This window comes from Cervus elaphus, chromosome 20 (assembly GCF_910594005.1).
Source record: "Cervus elaphus chromosome 20, mCerEla1.1, whole genome shotgun sequence".
In the NCBI taxonomy this organism is placed as follows: Eukaryota; Metazoa; Chordata; class Mammalia; order Artiodactyla; family Cervidae; genus Cervus; species Cervus elaphus.
Genome location: NC_057834.1, coordinates 35,256,421 through 35,277,925, shown reverse-complemented (window position 1 = coordinate 35,277,925; position 21,505 = coordinate 35,256,421). Strand labels below are relative to the sequence as shown.

General features: G+C 45.8%; 2 protein-coding genes across 2 annotated transcripts; both read left to right on the top strand.

Moving 5' to 3' along the window:
• Positions 1-571: 571 nt before the first annotated feature.
• On the top strand, positions 572-3,943 carry LOC122676624 (antigen-presenting glycoprotein CD1d-like). The gene is made up of 5 exons (XM_043876075.1): positions 572-1,253; positions 1,547-1,825; positions 2,533-2,811; positions 3,537-3,639; positions 3,736-3,943. Exons 1-5 carry the CDS (start codon positions 677-679, stop codon positions 3,755-3,757), a joined length of 1,260 nt encoding a protein of 419 aa, XP_043732010.1. The 5' UTR covers positions 572-676; the 3' UTR covers positions 3,758-3,943.
• A 13,415-nt stretch (positions 3,944-17,358) lies between these two features.
• LOC122676615 (antigen-presenting glycoprotein CD1d-like) lies at positions 17,359-20,735 on the top strand. The gene is made up of 5 exons (XM_043876065.1): positions 17,359-18,038; positions 18,330-18,608; positions 19,327-19,605; positions 20,330-20,432; positions 20,529-20,735. The coding sequence occupies exons 1-5, from the start codon at positions 17,462-17,464 to the stop codon at positions 20,548-20,550; spliced, it is 1,260 nt and encodes a 419-aa protein (XP_043732000.1). The 5' UTR covers positions 17,359-17,461; the 3' UTR covers positions 20,551-20,735.
• Positions 20,736-21,505: the final 770 nt, after the last annotated feature.

Here is a 21,505-nt window from a genome sequence, read left to right as displayed (position 1 = left end):
ATTGCAAGGTGGATTCTTAACCACTGGACCACCAGAGAAGTCCCTTATTATTTTATCATTAAGGTGATGTCTGCACTCCTAGACATTTTGGAAAACCAAAAATGTAAAAGAAAATCTTCCATAATCTCTTTGCCTAGAGACATCCATTGGTTGCCTCCCACTCAAAAACTTTGTTTTAAAAAACATGGTAGATGTCATACCACAGATACAACTTTATGTCCTGTTTTTAAAACTTAAATAGCAGTTGTAAAGTGTTTTCCACATACTATCTGTAACTCTACCTTGGAAAAAGCCGGTTGTGAGAAACATGATACTTAAGTGAGTGGCTGTGACCAGGGCTCTTTGCAGCTCAGATATTTAATGAGAGGGACCATCTGGCAGATGAAAAAGGGATCCCTGGACAGGAGGAGGTTGGAAGCAAGTCCCCAGAGAGCCAGAACCAGAGTCCTGCCTGCCTCCAGGCTTAAGAATTGGCCAGCCACAGGGTCAAGTTCAGGCTTTCCGCAGAAAGCCTGGTTTCCCGGAAACCAGGGGTGTGTGGGCGGGCGTTGGGGAAGGACCAGGACCGGGCGGGGGTGGGGGCGGAGATTCGAGGTCCCAGAGCAGAGCTAGGACGCGGGGTGCTTGCTGTTTCTGTTCTTCTGGGGGCTTCCCCAGATTTGGAGGAGTTTTGAGGATGAATGGCACCGGGGCTCCTGGGCAGAGGGCGGCGAGAGGGAGGCGAGCGGGGAAAGCGGCCGACGCTCGCGGCGGGCGGGCGCAGACTGATACACCTCGGGAAGCCGGGAGCTTGACCCACCAGCCCGAGAACCTGCTACCCCCTGCCTCCAGCTGCTTGGCCCCTGGAGACCGAGCTCGATTCAGAGCCAGCAGACATCACCCTTTCTTCCCAAACCTAGCTGTTTGTTTGTTTCTGTTGCTCTTCCTTCTCCCTTCTGTGCTCTCCCTCCCGTGCCCCCGGTTCCTCCGATCTGTATTGTCTCCGGAGCCGCAAACGTCTTACTCCTTCCGCGGCCTCCAGATCTCCTCCTTTGCCAACCGCAGCTGGACGCGCACGGACTTCCTCGCGTGGCTGGGGGAGCTGCAGCTCTATACTTGGCGCAATGAGTCGGACACCGTCGGCCTCCTGAAGCCTTGGTCTCAGGGCACATTCAGCGACCAACAGTGGGAGCAGCTGCAGCATACGTTTCAGGTTTATCGCAGCAGCTTCACCAGGGACGTCTGGGAATTCGTCAAAATGCTGCACCGCGACTGTGAGCCTAGGGATGGGATCGTGGACAGCTGCCCAGGGGGAGACAGTGGATGCTGAAGCCCAACCGGGAGGTTCTGGCCCCCCGTGATTGTCTCCTCTCTCCCTTTTGAGTCCCACTTCTGCCTGAGAGGTCCCAGCTTGAGTCCTCAAAATACCCCTTGTTCATTCTGCTGCAGGTCTCCCATTCCCATTTACATGAACTTTGGGGTCCCCAGTATAACCCTCACACCAATTTCTTCAACTCCTTTCAGTCTTCTAAGCTCTTCATTGATCTCTTTCTATTCCTCTCTTCAGATCCTCTTGAGATCCAGGGATCTGCAGGATGTAATTTGCTCCCGAGGAACACCTCAGAAACCTTCTTACATGCTGCATTTCAAGGAAAGGATGTCCTGAGTTTCCAAGGAATGTCTTGGGTGCCAGCCCCAGATGCCCCCCCTTGGATCGAGGACCTCTGCAAGGTGATAAATGGGGACCAAGGGACCAAGGAAACAGTGCACTGGCTCCTCCATGACATCTGCCCCGAGTTGCTCAGAGGCCTCTTGCAGATGGGGAAGTCCGAGCTGGAGAAGCAAGGTCAGCCTACTTTTGTCACCTTCTGCCCTCCACTCCACTCTGGGGCTCCATCTGGGGTTTTCATTCCAGGGGTTCACACCCCTTTAAGCATCACGGGAAGAGGAGGAGATGGATCAGGTGTGAGGGTATTTAAGCATTCCACAGACATTAACTAGGTACCTTTTGGGGTCCATGAATAGAATTAAAGAAACCCTGGGGATCAATCAGGATCTGTACTTGAGGAGGGAGAGGAGAGAAGGCAGATGAACAGTTAAAGCAGTGTCCTGGTGGCTCAGATGGTCTGCCCGCAATGCAGGGGACCGGGTTTGACCCCTGGGTTTTGAAGATGCCCTGCAGGAGGAAATGCCAACACCCTCCAGTATTCTTGCCTGAAAAATATATGAACAGAGGAGCCTGGTGGGCTACAGTCCATGGGGTTGCAGAGTTGGGCATGACTGATTGACTACCACTTAGAAACATGCTATATATGTTACAGCTGAACACAGGGTGCTCTGGGATTACAGAGTAGGGGTATTTACAGGAGAATGGATCAGGGAAGGGAATGAGGATCGGGGAAGGCTTTCCTGGAGAAGCTAATACAAACGGATTGAAATGGTGGGAGTTCATCTCCAGAAGTAGAAATGTAGGACTGATGAGCCTGCTGTAAAGTCCAGAGCCTCTGAGGCGGAGTCTCACTTTAAGATCCCTTATTCTCGTGTTGAATACAGTGAAGCCGGAGGCCTGGCTGTCCAGTGGCCCCCCTCCCCGGCCTGGCCACCTGCGGCTGGTCTGCCACGTCTCAGGATTCTACCCAAAACCCGTGCGGGTGACGTGGGTGAGGGGCGAGCAGGAGGAGCCTGGCACTCAGCAAGGAGACGTCATGCCCAACGCCGACTCGACTTGGTATCTGCGAGTAACCCTGGATGTGGAGGCTGCGGAGGCGGCTGGCCTGAGCTGCCGAGTGAAGCACAGCAGCCTGGGAGACCAGGACATCATCCTGAACTGGGGTGAGGAGGATGTGGGAACGGGAGGAGGTGGTCCTCAAGCCCAGAGGGAGGTCCTGCGGAAGGGGAGGCAAATGACACCCCAGCCAGGAGTGATAGAAGGAGGGGATTCTCCAAGTGGAGGAATAAAGATCTGAACTCAAAAAGGATTGAGACAAGGTGTTCCATATAAAAGAAAGAAGAGGCTAAAATCACCACAGATCCCGAAGTAGGTGGCAAGTACAGAATCCCAGGAAGATTTGTTCCCCAGAAGAGGGAACTGCGGACTTTGAAAGGCAGGGTACCAAAGATAGGTGTGGTTTATAGAGTGCTTTCTCGGTGTGAGCTGAACACTCTGCATACCGCAGAGTATGTGTGAACAATCATCCCCACTCTCCTTTGAGCAGGTGCTGTTGTTTTCATGTTACAGATGAGAATTGAGGCTAAGCTCGGTCAAACTGCCCTGAGTCTCATCATTAGAAAGCGGAAGAGCTGGATTTGGACTCAGGTTTGGACTAGCTGTGACACTAGTGCCTGCCTCCATATGTGTACGAGCATATGCTGACGTGAACGGAATTATAGATGCCCAGACCCCAAGAAAAGATGGGGTGTCTATTAACTTCACAGGAATACAAGTGGGCACATTAGATAGGACAAGAAATAAGCATCTGGCATGCTCACACGTGCTTACAGTAGGGGACCTGATGCAGATTCCCAGACTGAGACACACCCTGTGTTCCCCCACACAGATGGGAACCGTGTCTCCAGGGGCTTGATTGTCGTCCTGGTAATACTGGTGGTGTTTGTCCTTCTGGTTGTTGGAGGTTTCGTCTTCTGGTTTAGGAAGTACCGGTAAGTCTCTCCTTTCCATCTCCTCCCAACCTCAACCCCTCTACCCACATTTTCTCCTCTTCCCTTTTCCTTAATGGTGTCTGCTTTCTCTCACAGCCGCTATCAGGATATCCCATGACTCTCCTCCCCACACCTATCTGTCTGGACTTCAGGATCTCTGGGCTTTAGCCCTCAGAATTTGAAGGTGAAAGAGAGCTACCTTGAAGAAGCAGAGAGAGAAACCTTTGCAATATTTGGGGTGTTGTTCAGTTGCTCAGTCGTGTCTGACTCTTCGTGACCCCATCATTTCAGTTCAGCTGCTCAGCATACCAGGCTTCCCTATCCTTCTCCATCTTCTGGAGCTTACTCAAACTCATGTCCATTGAGTCAGTGATGCCATCCAACCATCTCCTGCTCTGTCATCCCCTTCTCCTGCCTTCAATCTTTCCTCTCATCAGGGATTTTTCTAATGAGTCAGCCAAATACTGGAGCTTCAGCTTCAGCATCAGTTCTTCCAATGAATATTTTGGGTTGATTTCCTTTAGGAATGACTGGTTTGATCTCTTTGCAGTCCAAGGGACTCTCAAGAGTCTTCTCCACCACCACCGTTCAAAAACATCAATTCTCTGGCACTTACCCTTCTTTATGGTCCAACTGTCACATCCATACATGACTCCTGGAGAAACCATAGCTTTAACTAGACGAACCTCTGTTGGCCAAGTACCGTCTTTACTTTTTAATATGCTGTCTAGGTTTGTCATAGCTTTCCTTCCAAAGAGCCAGCATCTTGATTTCATGGCTGCAGTCACCACCTGCAGTGGTTTTGTGTGGGAACCATGTTTTACTGATTTCTCAGAAATACCTCCTGGAATTTAATACTCATTCTCTCTTCCTTGCTTGCTCTCCCCCACCCTTAATTTAGACATTCTGACTGGCATGTCAGCATTAGCTGGATGCTGTTCTGTGCACAGAACAAACCCCCTTATCTTCAAAGACCTTTCCTACATGTCTTATATGATTACCTCCAGACCTCCAGGAGGAAACCTCCTTGATCCCTGAATTCTAGTCTCTGTCTTGCTTTCCTGCTCATACTTAAAGATTACAAGATAAGTTACCAATAAAATATGTGCTCAGCACGTTCTTGGGGAGTTGCTTGTCTGAACGCTCTTCCTGTGCTGTCTGTCATAATACTGTGTGTTTGTATTATTCAGTGCGAAGCCACCACAGTTTTGGAGCCCAAGAGAATAAAGTCTGTCGCTGTTTCCATTGTTTCCTCATCTATTTGTGATGAAGTAATGGGACTGGATGCCATGATCTTAGTTTTTTGAATGTTGAGTTTTCAATCAGCGTTTTTTTGGGATGTGGGATAGTCCAAATACACCTCTGCTGGATGGCCCTAGGCCTCCCAGTTTGTGTCTGTGATGTAGAAAATTTGTCCTGAATGATACACTGAGAATTTCAGAACCTACTCTGGTCGTTCAGGTGGTAAGGAGTCTTCCTACAATGCAGGAAACCTGGGTTTGATCCCTGAGTCAGGAAGATCCCCTGGAGAATGGGATGGCAGCTCACTCCAGTATTCTTGCCTGGAGAACCCCATGGACAAAGGCGACAATCCATGGAATGGCATAGAGTTGGTCATGACTGAGCAAGTAATGCTTTCACATTCACTTTCAGAACCTAGTTTCTATTTTGAACCTGAATTTACCAAGAGAGACATTTTAAAAGATAGTTAGGTTGTAGGAAACAGAGGTATGTCAAGTTTTTTTACTTCATGTAACTTGATTAAAAAAGGAGACATCATAGTGTGGGTATATAATGTTGAAAAGGCTACTTTTTTATAGTGATATTTCTCTCACATGGCCAGTTATTTTTTTCAGAGTGGACAGAGACAGATTCTCCCACTTACAGCTATTAAATGAGACTATACATAAGCTGGGCTGAATCCATTTGGGCAGGCATGAGCGCTGGCGGATGGCCCAGCTGCCTGCTCTATTCTCAGCCGAGATATAAGAAGCAGGAAAGGCAGAGGACCAGCAGCCCTTCCCAATGTGAAGAAATTTGAAGGTCAAGATAAAATCCTCTGTTAGCTACCAGGGAAGTAGTCGAGTGGCACTCAAGGCCCTTGAACATCCCGAAAAAAAGACTAAGCTTTTGAAGTCTTTGCTGGAGAAAATGAAGATTTGGCATCTTCTGTGTTGGACTTGCAGATAAAACCTAGAATGTGTGTGGAAATGTAGCTAGTTTCTAAATCCATGGTTTCCAAACTGGTTTCCTAATCTGTAAGTCATATCACCTGGAAAGTTGTAAATTATGTTGGGCACCCCCTGCCAATGAGTCCTACTAAATGAGAAATCATAGGAGTGGGGCCCAGTCATCTGTGTTTTACAAGCCCTCAGGTGATTCTGGGAGCTTCACAGGTGGTGAGTGGTAAAGAATCTGCCTGCCAATGCAGGAGGTACAAGAGACGTGGGTTCGATCCCTGGGTCAGGAAGATCGCCTGGAGAAGGAAATGGCAACCAGCTCCAGTATTCTTGCCTTATATCTGATGGGCTACCGTCCATGGGATATGAAACAGTCATACATGACTGAAAGACTTGGCACATGCACACACACACATACAGGTAATTCTGATGTTCAGTTTAAGTTAGAGAATCCCTGTTTATACGTACTGTACATTGCTATGCAACAGATTCCTCAGAATGCTAAATGAAATGTTGGTTTGCGGTTAGTTAGGGAAGGCCTCCAAGAGGGAGGGGAAATGGAAGCTGGAAGTAGAGACCCACTGAGGTGAACCCACAAGGGCACTGATCAGGAGACAAGGATCTCCTCTGAGTCACTTCATTCCTGTGCCAAAAGGGGACTCTAAGGTCTGTTGTGATCACGCTGCAGATTGAGTGTCTGTGTCCTCTGTCCTCTGTTGAAAACCGAATACCCAAGGTGATGGCTTTAGATGGTGAGTTCTTTGGGAGGAGATTAAACCATGAGGTCTGAGCTCTCATGAATGGGATTATAAAAGTGTCCTTGTCTATATATAGCACAGGGAACTCTACTCAATACACTGTTGTCATATGTATGGGAAAAGATCTCAAAAAGAATAATATGTATATGTATACCTAAATCACTTTGCTGTACCCCTGAAACTAACGCAACATTGTCAATCGGCTATACTCCAGTATAAATCATTAAAAAGGTGTTTGTCTCCTCCACCACTTGAGAAGCAAGACACAGCAAGAATATGCTGTCTACGAACCAGGAAGTGGACTCAGTTGATCTGGTAGTTCTCAGCCTCAATTATAGAAAAAAAATTTCTCTTGTTTCTAAGCCACCCAATCTATGGTATTTTGTTACAGTAGCCAAGTGGACAAAGATAGATAATCTTAGAAATGCCATGGGAAGCAATGTGTACAAATGTGTGACAGTCCACAATGCTTGTAAAAATGTAACGCCTGTAAACAGTTTATGGTACCATGCTGACCTCAGGGGATGCTCTTCCACTTAGCTTCCTTGAGCAGTGTCTAGATTTTGAACAATCCCATTGGTCTTCTATAGTTTTCAGGCATGTGTGTTAATGTCCTTTCTGAAATCTTTTCCAGAATGCTTCAGCATGAATTTACCATAACTCTGGTTCATTGTTTTAAGTAAATAAATTAATTAATTAATTTGCTTTTTGGCCGCACTGGGTCTTCTCTGCTGTGTGCAGGCTCTCTCCAGCTGTGCGGAGCAGGATCTCCTCTTCAATGTGGTTCGGAGGTTCCTCATTGCGCTGGCTTCTCTTCTTGGGGACCACGGGCTCTAGGTGCTTGGGCTTGTAGTTTGGGGCATGGGCTTAGTTGCTCCATGGCTAGTGGAATCTTCCTGGAATGAACCTCTGATCCTCACATTCACAGGCAGATTCTTTACCACTGGACCACCCTGGACGTCCTGCTCTGGTTCATTTTTAAGCAACTTTGGTTTGTTTTGGAAGTAAATGTTTATTTCTCCAGGAAATTTTGTCTCCTTCCTTTAAATACTCAGTTCAAGACATCTCAGAAAATCCTTTGAATTCATTTCATAATGTTTATTCTCTTTATGGATATTGTGTTCCTTATTAAGGGCTGTGCTGAAAGTCAATTTATTGACCTTTAAGTCACACTTCATTTTAGACTCTGACAATCGGTGAAATTCCTCTAATCATTTCTTCAGAGTGAGCACCATGTTAAACACGTTTTCAGTAGAGGACCCTGGAGAGGCAGTGTTGGCGGGAGGCCCTCTCCTGTAGCTTCCAGCTGCAGCGGGTCAGGTCAGTGGAGTGGGTGAGAAGGCAGCCTGTGGGTGCTGCCCTAGCCACATGCCCAGAGCTCATGGATACTCGGCAACCTTGCAGCTTCGGCCTGGCAGTTAACTTCCCATGGATACCAGCACTCTGAAGGCTTCTACCCCTCCCAGTGCCCCATCCTCTCCTTGGATACTCACAAGGCTGGTGCTAAGTTCATCTCGTGCCCAGAGCTTTCTGCTGAGTCTCACTCTGTCTGCGTGCCCTCACCTGGGGTCTGGAGAAAGGCTTTCAGCTTGTCTGGTGAGTGCAGACCAGCTGTGCCCTGAGCAAACCTCTGAACTCCTGTGTTACCCAAGGGGCTGAACTGTACCTTCTCCAAGGAGATCTATACTCTAGCCTGTTGTTCTTGTTCATTCTCTTAGTCATGTCTGACTCTTTTGGGACCTCATGGACTGCAGCACAGCAGACCCTCACTATATCCCGGAGTTTGTCCAAGTTCATGTCCATTGAGTCAGTGATGCCATCCAACCATCTCAACCTCTGCTGCCCCCTTCTCCTTTTGCCTTCCATCTTTCCCAGCATCAGGGTCTTTTGCAATGAGTACTCCAGCCTTGGGGAGGGATAATCCTTCCAACTATATTCCGCCTTAGACTTTCTCCTTCAGCCCTAGAGTTCCATGTGGAGTTTTCTTAATCTTTCCCATTTTGTTTCATAATTCTATTAAATTAAAGTTCATCTATTAAATTCTAAGTTCATCTATTTAATTGTATTAAAGTACATCTGTTTAGCTCACTGTGTAATTTCTATTTCCTAATTGAACTCAGGTCATACATATGCCTACTCTTGACCATACACAGGAAATCTGAACTTTCCTGAGCTATTTCTCGACTTTTCTTTTGCTCATAAGTCTATGGCATGGAGTTGACCCACTTTGCTGTGTGGTTTAGCTCTTCCTCCAAGAGCTCCAATTTCATGTTCTCTGCAAAACCATCCCCAGGAGTCATTAGCTGCCCCACTTTTAGTGCACCTGCTCGTCTCATTCACAGGGACTTGTAGTTGAGAGGGGTGTGGTGAATAGTTTGACCAGGACAGGTGTTAACTGTCCTGTGTTCTGGCTCAAACTTTCTGTTGATTTATTATTTTCTATCTGTGCTGTGCAGTTTCTCAAACTACCACACAGTTGCACTCATCTCACATGCTATTAAAGTATGCTCAAAATTCTCCAAGCCAGACTTCAGCAATATGTGAACCTTGAACTTCCAGATGTTCAAGCTGGATTTAGAAAAGGCAGAGGAACCAGAGATCAAATTGCCTACATCCACTGGATCATTGAAAGAGCAAGAGAGTTCCAGAAAAACATCTGCTTCCACATTATTGAATATGCCAAAGCCCTTGACTGTATGGATCACAATAAACTGTGGAAAATTCTTGAAGATATGGGAATACCAGACCATCTGACTTGCTTCTTGAGAAATCTGTAGGCATGTCAGGAAGCAACAGTTAGAACTGGACATGGAACAACAGACTGGTTCCAAAGAGGAAAAGGAGTATGTCAAGGCTGTATATTGTCAACCTGCCTATTTAACTTATATGCAGAGTGCATCATGTGATGCCAGGCTGGATGAAGCACAAGCTGTAATCAAGACTTCCGGGAGAAATATCAATAACCTCAGATATGCCGATGACACCACCCTTATGGCAGAAATTGAAGAGGAACTGAATAGACTCTTGATGGAAGTGAAGAGGAGAGTGAAAAAGTTGGCTCAAAGCTAAACATTCAGAAAACTAAGATCATGCCATCTGGTTCCATGACTTCATGGCAAATAGTTGGGGAATCAGTGGAAACAGTGGTTGACTTTATTTTTCTGGGCTCCAAAATCACTGCAGATGGTGATTGCAGCCATGAAATTAAAAGATGCTTACTCCTTGGAAGGAAAGTTATGACCAACCTAGACAGCATATTAAAAAGCAGAGACATTACTTTGCCAACAAAGGTCCATCTAGTCAAGGCTATGGTTTTTCCATTGTTCATGTATGGATGTGAGAGTTGGACTATCAAGAGAGCTGAGTGCAGAAGAATTGATGCTTTAGAACTGTGGTGTTGGAGAAGACACTTGAAAGTTCCTTGGACTGCAAGGAGATCCAACCAGTCCATCCTAAAGGAGGTCAGCCCTGGGTGTTCACTGGAAGGACTGATGTTGAAGCTGAAACTCCAATAGTTTGGCCACCTGATGCAAAGTGTTGACTCATTGGAAAAGACCCTGATGCTGGGAAAGATTGAAGGCAGGAGGAGAAGGGGATGACAGAGGATGAGATGGCTGGATGGCATCACCAACTCGATGGACATGAGCTAGAGTAAACTCCGGGAGTTGGTGATGGACAGGGAGGCCTGGCGTGCTGCAGTTCTTGGGATAGCAAAGAGTCGGACACGACTGAGTGATCAAACTGAACTGATCTGAGTGGTTCAACCCTGGCTCTTCCGGTCTTCTTCCTGGGACCGGCCTCTACCTTCAGGTTACAGAAATCTTCCCACTCCCATCGCCCACTCCTGTATTCTCTTGTCCCTCTGATCTTCCTTTGCCTTCTGTGTTCATTATCGTACCTCATTTTCAGCTGAGATACAGTGATGGGGAAGTGTTTATTCTCTGAAACATCTTTTACTTCCTCTGGCTGAATCTTCACAAGACTTTCCTACTTCTTTTACTGACGTTATTGCATCATCTCTGTGGCAGTGTTCCCCCATGTTTGTTCCTGCTTTTCACCCTGCAGAACCATCTTTCCTCTTTTCTTGTGAAAATCAGGATTATTCAGTCACAACTCCCTTGTCTTCGCTCTCCAGTTTATACATGACCTTTGTACACCTTTCCATCTTCCCAAAACACATAGAAACATTCCAGCCCTCCAAAAATCCTTCTTGTCGCTTTGTTAACAGTACCTCAGACCCTTGGTCTCATGCAACCACTGCTCTGCTTTCTGTCTCTAGAGATTTGTTTCACCAACCTGAGAAATTCATATAAATGGAATTGTGCTTATTGTTTTGAGAATGATTCCTATCATTGCTTGTATCAGTAGTAAATTCCTTTTCAGTTTTATGTAGTACAGTATTTTCTTGTCTGAACATACCATGACCATCCATTGACCTACTGATGAAAATTTTGGGATTCTTAGGAATAAGACTGCTGTGATCCGATGTGTATATCTTTTTGTGGACTTAGGTTTTTATTTATTTTGGGTAAATACATAAGAATGGACTTGCTGAGTTGAATGGTAAGCGTATTTAACTTTTTGACCCATTGGTTATTTAAAAGTGTGTTGTTTAATTTCCAAATATTTGGAGGTTTTCCATGTGCCTTTTAGTTATTATTTTTTCATTTGATTCCCTTTGGTCTGAAAACACACTCCACGTGATGTCAATCCTTTCAAGTCAGCTGAGACTTTTTTTAGGCCCAGTATGTGTCAATCTTGGTGAATGTTCTATGTGCATCTGGGAAGAATGTGTAGTCTGCTGTTGTTGCATGGACTGTTCTATAAATGTCAGTTAGGTTGTTAGTTGATATTGTTCTTCAAATCTTCTAGATTTATTTTTTTTTTAACTTTCTATCTGATCTGTTACTGAGATTGTTGTTGTTCAGTCGCTCAGTTTTGTCTGACTCTTTGCAACCTCATAGACTGCAGCACACCAGGCTTCCCTGTCCTTCACCATTTCCCAGAGCTTGCTCAAACTCATGTCCATTGAGTCAGTTATACCATCCAGCCATCTCACTCTCTGTCATCCTCTTCTCCTCCTGCCTTCTATGTTTCCCAGGGTCTTTTCCAGTGAGTCACCTCTTCACATCACATGGCCAAAGTCTTGGAGTTTCAGCTTCAGCATCTGTTCTTCCAATGAATATTCAGGATTGATTGGTTTGACCTCCTTGTAGTCGAACGGACTCTCAAGAGTCTTCTCTAATACCACAGTTCAAAAGCATCAATTCTTTGACACCCAGCCTTCTTTATGGTCCAACTCTCATATTCATACATAACTACAGGAAGAAACATAGCTTTGACTCTATGGACCTTTGTTGGCCAAGTAAAGTCTCTGCTTTTTCAATTGCTGTCTAGGTTGGTCATAGCTTTTTTTCCAAGGAGCAAGCGTCTTTTAATTTCATGGCTGTGGTCACCATCTGCAGTGAAATCTCCAACTATAATTAGGGATTTATCTATTTCCCCTGCATTTCTGTACACTTTTGATTATGGATTTTGAAATTCTATTATTAGGTGCAGACACATTTAAGATTGTTTTCTTGATGAGTTGACTTTTTTTTTTTTTTTTTGGCCAAGCAGCTTGCAGGATCTTAGTTCTCTGACCAGGGATTGAATCCAAACCTTAGCTGTGACAGCACTGGGTCTTAACTGCTAGATCTCTAGGGAATTTTTCATGATTGACACTTTTACCATTATTAAATACCTCTTTTATTTCTGATATTCCTTATCCTGAATTCTACTTTGTCTGACATTAAAATAGTCACTCTTACTTTCTTATTACTAGAGTTTACTTGGTATGTCTTCTTCCAGTTTCTGTTTTCAACCTACATGTGTCTTTATTCTTACAGTGAGTTTTCTGTGTCTAGCAAATGGTTGGGTTTTGTTTTTTAATTCATTATGACAATTCCTGCCTGTTGACTAGAGTGTTTTGACTATTTAAAGGTAATGATTAAATTTTTGAAATGGATTATGTCTAGTTTCTTACCATTTGTTTTCTATTTGTCCCATCTGTGGTTGTTATTCATTCACTATGTCATGTCCAGCTCTTTGAGACCCCGTGGACTGTGGCATGCCAGACTTCCCTGGCTTTCACTGTCTCCCAGAAGTTGCTCAAACTCATGTCCATTGAATCAGCTGATGGTATCCTACTGTCTCATCCTCTGTTGCCTCTTTCTCCTCCTGACCTCAATCTTTCCCAGCATCAGTCTTCTCAAATATGTCAGCTCTTCACATCAGGTGGCCAGAGTACTGGGGCTTTAGTTTCAGCATCAGATCTTCTGATACGGTTTAGTTCAGGATTAACTTCCTTCAGGTTTGATTGATTTGATCTCCTTGGACTCCAAAGGACTCTCAACAGTCTTCTCCAGCACCGCAATTCCAAAGCATCAATTCTTTGGCACTCAGCCTTCTTTATGGTTCAACTCTTACATCCATACATGATTTCTGGGAAAACCGTAGCTTTGACTAGGCAGACCTTTGTTGACAACATGATATCTCTGCTTTTTAGCATGCTGTTTAGGTTTGTCACAGCTTTTCTTCCAAGAAGCAAGTGTCTTTTAATTTTGTGGCTACAGTCACCATCCACAGTGATTTTGGAGCCCAAGAAAATAAAATCTGCCACTGTTTCCACTTTTCCCCCTTCTATTTGCCATGAACTGATGGGACCGGATGCCATGATCCTCGTTTTTTGAATCTTGAGTTTTAAGCCAGCTTTTTAACTCTCGTCTTTCACTCTCATCAACAGGCTCTTGAGTGTCTTTATGTTTTCTGCCATTAGAGTGCTATCTTCTGCATGTCTGAGGTTGTTGATATTTCTCTCAGCAGTCTTGATTCCAGCTTGTGATTCATCCAGCTCAGCATTTCCCATGTGCTTTGCATAGATGTTAAATAAGTAGGGTGACAACGTACAGCCTTGATGTACTCCTTTCCCAATTTGGAACAAGTCCATTGTTTCATGTCCAGTTCTAACTGTTGCTTCTTGACCCTCATACATGTTTTTCACGAGGCAGGTTAAGTGGTCTGGTATTACCACCTCTTTCAGAAATTTCCACAGTTTACTGTGATCCACACAGTCAAAGTCTTTATCATAGTCAGTGAAGAAGTTTTTTTTTGGAATTCCCTTGGTCTCTCTATGATTCAATGAATGTTGGCCATTTGATCTCTGGTTCCTCTGACTTTTCGAAATCTAGCTTAAACATCTGGAAGTTCTCAGTTTTTGTGCTGTTGAAACCTAGCTTGAAGGGTTTTGAGCATGACCTAATAGCATGTGAAATGAAAGCAGTTGTACAGTAGTTTGAACATTCTCTGTCATTGCCCTTCTTTGGGATTGGGATGAAAACTGACCTTTTCCAGTCCTGTGAGCACTACTGAGTTTTCCAAATTGGCTGACATATTGAGTGCAACACTTTAACAGTGTCATCTTTTAGGATTTGAAATAGCTCAGCTGGAATTCTTTCACCTCCACTGGTTTTGTTCATAGTAATGGTTCCTAAGGCCCAGTTGACTTCACACTCCAGGATATCTGACTCTAGGTGAGTGAGCACACCATCATCATTATCTGGGTCATTAAGAAACATTTTTGTGTAGTTCTTCTGTGTGTTCTTGCCACCTCTTCTGACTCCCTTCTGCTTCTGTTAGGTCCTTACCATTTCTTTGCTGTATCACGCCCATCCTTGCATGAAATGTTCCTTTGATATCTCCAAGTTTCTTGAAGAAATTGTTAGTCTTACCCCTTCTATTGTTCTCCTCTATTTCTTTGCATTGTTCACTCAGGAAGACTTTCTTACCTCTCCTTGCTATCCTTGGAACTCTGCATTTAGTTGGGCATAACTTTCCCTTTCTCCTTTGCCTTTCACTTGTTGCATCTGTAGATTTTTCTTTTTAGGATTCTGTATTTTATCCACTAGTGCCTTACAGGGATGCCTCTTTTTAAAACTTTTTAAAGGTATTTCCCTAGGATTTTCAATTGTTTTCAATGTATTGCTGGGTACCTTTAAGTAATATTATGTTACTTCCCTTACGCAGTTCCCAGGTGGCTCAGTGGTAAAGAATCTGTTCTCAATGCAGGAGATGTGGGAGATATGGGTTCCATCCCTCGGTTGAGAAGATTCCCTGGAGTAAGAAATGGCAGCCCACTCCAGTATTCTTGCCTGGGAAATTCCATGAGAAGAGGAGTCTTGTGGGCTATAATGCATAGGGTCGCAAAGTTGGACACGACTGAGCATGCATGTGTGCCCTTCATATATGTTTTAAGGACTATGTACAAGATATTTTCACTTCTCCCTTCCTGTTCTTTGTTGTCCTAACATTTAATTATTTTTTGGCCTCGGTGCATGGCATTTGGAATTCTAGTCCATGACATCTGGTCCAGAGAATCAAACCTGAGCCCCTTGAATTTGAAGCACTGAGTCTTAACCACTGGACCGCCATGGAAGTCCCAAAGTTTATTTTTTTCTTTTTGAAGAAACATAAACCTATTATCGTTATTTTTTGACATTTAGTATTTTAAGTTTATTTTAAAAAATTTATTACAGTATAGTTGTTTTACAATGCTTTGCTGGTCTTTAATGTACAGTGAAGTGAATCAGCTATAGATACACACATATCCCCCCTTTTTTGGATTTCTTTCCTATTTAGTTCACCAAATTTCAGTTCAGTTCAGTTCAGTTGCTCAGTCATGTCCAACTCTTTGCAACCCCATGAACCGCAGCATGCCAGGTCTCCCAATCCATCACCAACTCCTGGCATCTGCCCAAACCCATGTCCATTGAGTTGGTGATGCCATCCAACCATTTCATCCTATGTTGTCTCCGTCTCCTCCCACCTTCAATCTTTCCCAGCATCAGGGGCTTTTCACATGAGTCAGTTCTTCGCATTAGGTGGCCAAAGGATTGGAGTTTCACCTTCAGCATCAATCCTTCCAAAAAATATTCAGGACTGATTTCCTTTAGGATGGATTGGTTCATTCTCCTTGCAGTCCAAGGGATTCTCAAGAGTCTACTCCAACCCCAGAGTGCAAAAGCACCAATTCTTGGGCTGTCAGCTTTCATTATAGTCCAACTCTCACATCCATACATGATCACTGGATAAACCATAGGTTTGACTAGACAGACCTTTGTTGGCAAAGTAATGTCTCTGCTTTTTAATATGCTGTCTAGGTTGGTCATAGCTTTTCTTCCAAGGAAAAATTAATTTCATGACTGCAGTCACCATGTGCAATGATTTTGGAGCTCCCCAAAATAAAGTCTGTCACTGTTTCCTTTGTTTCCCCATCTATTTGCTCTGAAGTGATGGGATCAGTTACCATGATCTTAGTTTTCTGAGTGTTGAAGCCAACGTTTCACTCTCCTCTTTCACTTGCATCGAGGTTCTTCAGTTCTTCTTCAATTTCTGGCAGAAGTGTGGTATCACCTGCATATCTGAGGTTATTGATATTTCTCTTGGCAATCTTGATCCCAGCTTGTGCTCTATCCAGTCCAGCATTTCTCATGATGTACTCTGCACATAAGGTAAATAACCCGGGTGACAATATACCACCTAACTAAGATAATTTATTTAATTTCCCTATCAGCAGGTCAATTAAGAGAGGATGCTGGGCCCTGCCCAGAGCACATATTTCTCAAAGTCAGGAGACCTCCCAGACCATACATGTGCAGAAAAGGCTCCTTGGAGGCCAAAGAAGAGTTATGTCAAGGGATGTTCTACCCAGATGCCTTTTCAGTAAAATCCATCTTGGCTAAGTGATGCATGCACACACATGGGAGGATCTTGAAATATACCAAATATGGACTGTGAAAGAGGCAAATTAAATTGATTGGCCAAAGGAAAACTGGAAGAAATGCCCTTTACTATCAAAGTAATTCAAACTGCCAGGAGGGTGCGACTCAGAGTCTCCCTCTCACTGAGTCATCCTCTCCCTCTTGTACTGTCCTGCTTTCCTCTCAATAAATACCTTACTCGCTCCACTACTTTCTTTCTTTGTGGGAATTCTTTCCTGCAAAGCTGAAGGCCAGGGCCCTTGTCCCTGACCACTGGTCTACTGGCTAGGCTCTGGTGTTCTCACCACTGCAACCCAACCTCAGTCTCTGGCTGGGAACCCCAGCCCTTCTGGGAGCTGTTGCAGGCTGAGATCCCTGAGATCACCCTGACCAGGGATCCAACCAACACCCCTGCATTGCAAGGTGGATTCTTAACCACTGGACCACCAGAGAAGTCCCTTATTATTTTATCATTAAGGTGATGTCTGCACTCCTAGACATTTTGGAAAATAAAAAGTGTAAAAGAAATTAAAATCTTCCATAATCTCTTTGCCTAGAGACATCCATTCCTTGCTTCCCACTCAAAAACTTTGTTTCAAAAACATGGTAAACGTCGTACCATAGATAAAAATTTATATCTTGTTTTTAAAACTTAAATAGCAGTTGTAAAGTGTTTTCCACATACTATCTGTAACTCTAAGTTGGAAAAAGAGATTTAGAGAAGCCGGTTGTGAGAAACATACTTAAGTGAGTGGCTGTGACCAGGGCTCTTTGCAGCTCAGATATCTAATGAGAGGGACCATCTGGCAGATGAAAAAGGGATCCCTGGACAGGAGGAGGTTGGAAGCAAGTCCCCTGAGAGCCAGAACCAGAGTCCTGCCTGCCTCCAGGCTTAAGAATTGGCCAGCCACAGGGTCAAGTTCAGGCTTTTGGCAGCCCCGGAAACCAGGGGTGTGTGGGCGGGCGTTGGGGATAGACGGGGAGGGGGTGGGGACGGAGATTCGAGCTCCCAGAGCAGAGCTAGACGCGGGGTGCTTGCTGTCTCTGTTCTTCTGGGGGCTTCCCCAGATTTGGAGGAGTTTTGAGGATGAGTGGAACCGGGGCTCCCGGGCAGAGGGCGGCGAGAGGGAGGCGAGCGGGGAAAGCGGCCGACGCTCGCGGCGGGCGGGGGCAGACTGATACACCTCGGGAAGCCGGGAGCTTGATCCACCAGCCCGAGAACCTGCTACCCCCTGCCTCCAGCTGCTTGGCCCCTGGAGACCGAGCTCGATTCAGAGCCAGCAGACATCACCCTTTCTTCCCAAACCTAGCTGTTTGTTTGTTTCTGTTGCTCTTCCTTCTCCCTCCTGTGCTCTCCCTCCCGTGCCCCCGGTTCCTCCGATCTGTATTGTCTCCAGAGCCGCAAACGTCTTACTCCTTCCGCTGCCTCCAGATCTCCTCCTTTGCCAACCGCAGCTGGACTCGCACGGACTTCCTCGCGTGGCTGGGGGAGCTGCAGCTCTATACTTGGCGCAATGAGTCGGACACCGTCGGCCTCCTGAAGCCTTGGTCTCAGGGCACATTCAGCGAGCAGCAGTGGGAGCAGCTGCAGCATACGTTTCAGGTTTATCGCAGGAGCTTCACCAGGGACATCTGGGAATTCGTCGAAATGCTGCACCGCGACTGTGAGCTGAGGGATGGGATCGTGGACACCTGCCCAGGGGGAGACAGTGGATGCTGAAGCCCAACCGGGAGGTTCTGGCCCCCCGTGATTGTCTCCTCTCTCCCTTTTGAGTCCCACTTCTGCCTGAGAGGTCCCAACTTGAGTCCTCAAAATACCTTGTTCATCCCACTGCAGGTCACCCATTCCCATTTACATGAACTTTGGGGTCCCCAGTATAACCCTCACACCAATTTCTTTAATTCCTTTCAGTCTTCTAAGCTCTTCATTGATCTCTTTCCATTCCTCTCCTCAGATCCTCTTGAGATCCAGATATCTTTAGGATGTGAGTTACTTCCGAGGAACACCTCTGAAAGCTACTTTCGTGCAGCATCTCAAGGAAAGGATGTCCTGAGTTTCCAAGGAATGTCTTGGGTGCCAGCCCCAGATGCCCCCCCTTGGAGCCAGGATCTCTGCAAGGTGCTCAATCGGGACCAAGGGACCAAGGAAACAGTGCACTGGCTCCTCCATGACGTCTGGCCCGAATTGGTCAGAGGCCTCTTGCAGATGGGGAAGTCCGAGCTGGAGAGGCAAGGTCAGCCTGCTTTTGTCACCTCTTGCCCTCCACTCCACTCTGGGGCTCCATCTGGGGTTTTCATTCCAGGGTTCACACCCCTTTAAGCATCACGGGAAGAGGAGGGGATGGATAAGGTGTGAGGGTATTTAAGCATTCCACAGACATTAACTAGGTACTTTTTGGGTTCCATGAATTGAATTAAGGAAACCCTGGGGATCAATCAGGATCTGTACTTGAGGAGGGAGAGGAGAAGGCAGCTGAACAGTTAAAGCCGTGTCCTGTTGGCTCAGATGGCACAGTTTGCCTACAGTGCAGGAGATCTGCATTAGGTTTGATCCCTGGGTTGTGACGATGCCCTGGAGAAGGAAATGGCAACCCCCTCCAGCACTCTTGCCTGAAAAATCCCGTAGACAGAGGAGCCTGGTGGGCTCTAGTCCATGGGGTTGCAAAGAGTCGGGCATGACTGAGTGACTACCACTTAGAAACATGCTACATATGTTACAGCTGAACACAGGGTGCTTTGCGAGTACAGAGTAGGGGCATTTACAGGAGAATGGATCAGGGAACAGAATCGGGATCCGGGAAGTCTTTCCCAGAGAAGCTAATACAAACGGATTGAAATGGTGGGAGTTCAACTCCAAAAGTAGAAATGTAGGACTGATGAGCCTGCTTTGAAGTCCAGAGCCTCTGATGCGGAGTCTCACTTTAAGATCCCTCATTCTCGTGTTGAATACAGTGAAGCCAGAGGCCTGGCTGTCCAGTGGCCCCCCTCCCCGGGCTGGCCGCCTGCGGCTGGTCTGCCACGTCTCAGGATTCTACCCAAAACCCGTGTGGGTGACGTGGGTGAGGGGCGAGCAGGAGGAGCCTGGCACTCAGCAAGGAGACGTCATGCCCAACGCCGACTCGACTTGGTATCTGCGAGTAACCCTGGATGTGGAGGCTGCGGAGGCGGCTGGCCTGAGCTGCCGAGTGAAGCACAGCAGCCTGGGAGACCAGGACATCATCCTGTACTGGGGTGAGAAGGATGTGGGAACGGGAGGAGGTGGTCCTCAAGCCCAGAGGGAGGTCCTGCGGAAGGGGAGGCAAATGACACCCCAGCCAGGAGTGATAGAAGGAGGGGATTCTCCAAGTGGAGGAATAAAGATCTGAACTCAAAAAGGATTGAGACAAGGTGTTCCACATACAAGAAAGAAGAGGCTAAAATCCCCACAGATCCCGAAGTAGGTGGCAAGTACAGAATCCCAGGAAGATTTGTTCCCCAGAAGAGGGAACTGGGGACTTTGAAAGGCAGGGTACCAAAGATAGGTGTGGTTTATAGAGTGCTTTCTCAGTGTGAGCTGAATACTCCGCATACCGCAGAGTATGTGTGAACAATCATCCCCACTCTCCTTTGAGCAGGTGCTGTTGTTTTATGTTACAGATGAGAATTGAGGCTAAGCTAGGTCAAACTGCCCTGAGTCTCATCATTAGAAAGCGGAAGAGCTGGATTTGGACTCAGGTTTGGACTAGCTGTGACACTAGTGCCTGCCTCCATATGTGTACGAGCATATGCTGAACTGAATGGAATTATAGATGCCCAGACCCCAAGAAAAGATGGGGTGTCGATTAACTTCACAAGAATACAAGTGGGCACATTAGATAGGACAAGAAATAAGCATCTGGCATGCTCACACGTGCTTACAGTAGGGGACCTGATGCAGATTCCCAGACTGAGACACACCCTGTGTTCCCCCACACAGATGGGAACCGTGTCTCCAGGGGCTTGACTGTCGTCCTGGTAATCCTGGTGGTGTTTGTCCTTCTGGTTGTTGGAGGCTTAGTCTTCTGGTTTAGGAAGCACCGGTAAGTCTCTCCTTTCCATCTCCTCCCAACCTCAACCCCTCTACCCACATTTTCTCCTCTTCCCTTTTCCTTAATGGTGTCTGCTTTCTCTCACAGCCGCTATCAGGATATCTCGTGACTCTCCTCCCCACATCTATCTGTCTGGACTTCAGGATCTCTGGGCTTTAGCCCTCAGAATTTGAAGGTGAAAGAGAGCTACCTTGAAGAAGCAGAGAGAGAAACCTTTGCAATATTTGGGGTGTTGTTCAGTTGCTCAGTTGTGTCTGATTCTTTGTGACCCCATCAGTTCAGTTCAGTTGCTCAGCATACCAGGCTTCCCTATCCTTCTCCATCTTCTGGAGCTTACTCAAACTCATGTCCATTGAGTCAGTGATGCCATCCAACCATTTCCTGCTCTGTCGTCCCCGTCTTCTGCCTTCAATCTTTCCTCGCATCAGGGTTTTTTTCTAATGAGTCAGGCAAATACTGGAGCTTCGGCTTCAGCATCAGTTCTTCCAATGAATATTTTGGGTTGATTTCCTTTAGGATTGACTGGTTTGATTTCTTTGCAGTCCAAGGGACTCTCAAGAGTGTTTTCCAACACCACCGTTCAAAATCATCAATTCTTTGGCACTTGCCGTTCTTTATGGTCCAACTCTCACATCCATACATGACTACTGGAAAAACCATAGCTTTGACTAGACGGACCTCTGCTGGCCAAATACTGTTTACTTTTTTTTTTTTTTCAATTTTATTTTATTTATTTATTTATTTTGTTTTTATTTTTTTAAATTAGTTGGAGGCTAATTACTTCACAACATTTCAGTGGGTTTTGTCATTCATTGATATGAATCAGCCATAGAGTTACACGTATTCCCCATCCCGATCCCCCCTCCCACCTCCCTCTCCACATGGAATATTACTCAGCCATTAAAAAGAATTCATTTGAATCAGTTCTAATGAGATGGATGAAACTGGAGCCCATTATACAGAGTGAAGTAAGCCAGAAAGATAAAGAACATTACAGCATACTAACACATATATATGGAATTTAGAAAGATGGTAACGATAACCCTATATGCAAAACAGAAAAA

Coding starts and splice junctions, on each gene's coding strand:
- LOC122676624 (XM_043876075.1), top strand. CDS start 677: ATGAATGGCACCGGGGCTCCTGGGCAGAGGGCGGCGAGAGGGAGGCGA. Junction 1,254..1,546: donor CAAAATGCTGCACCGCGACT/GTGAGCCTAGGG, acceptor TCCTCTCTTCAG/ATCCTCTTGAGATCCAGGGA. Junction 3,640..3,735: donor TTCTGGTTTAGGAAGTACCG/GTAAGTCTCTCC, acceptor TTTCTCTCACAG/CCGCTATCAGGATATCCCAT.
- LOC122676615 (XM_043876065.1), top strand. CDS start 17,462: ATGAGTGGAACCGGGGCTCCCGGGCAGAGGGCGGCGAGAGGGAGGCGA. Junction 18,609..19,326: donor GTCCGAGCTGGAGAGGCAAG/GTCAGCCTGCTT, acceptor TGTTGAATACAG/TGAAGCCAGAGGCCTGGCTG. Junction 20,433..20,528: donor TTCTGGTTTAGGAAGCACCG/GTAAGTCTCTCC, acceptor TTTCTCTCACAG/CCGCTATCAGGATATCTCGT.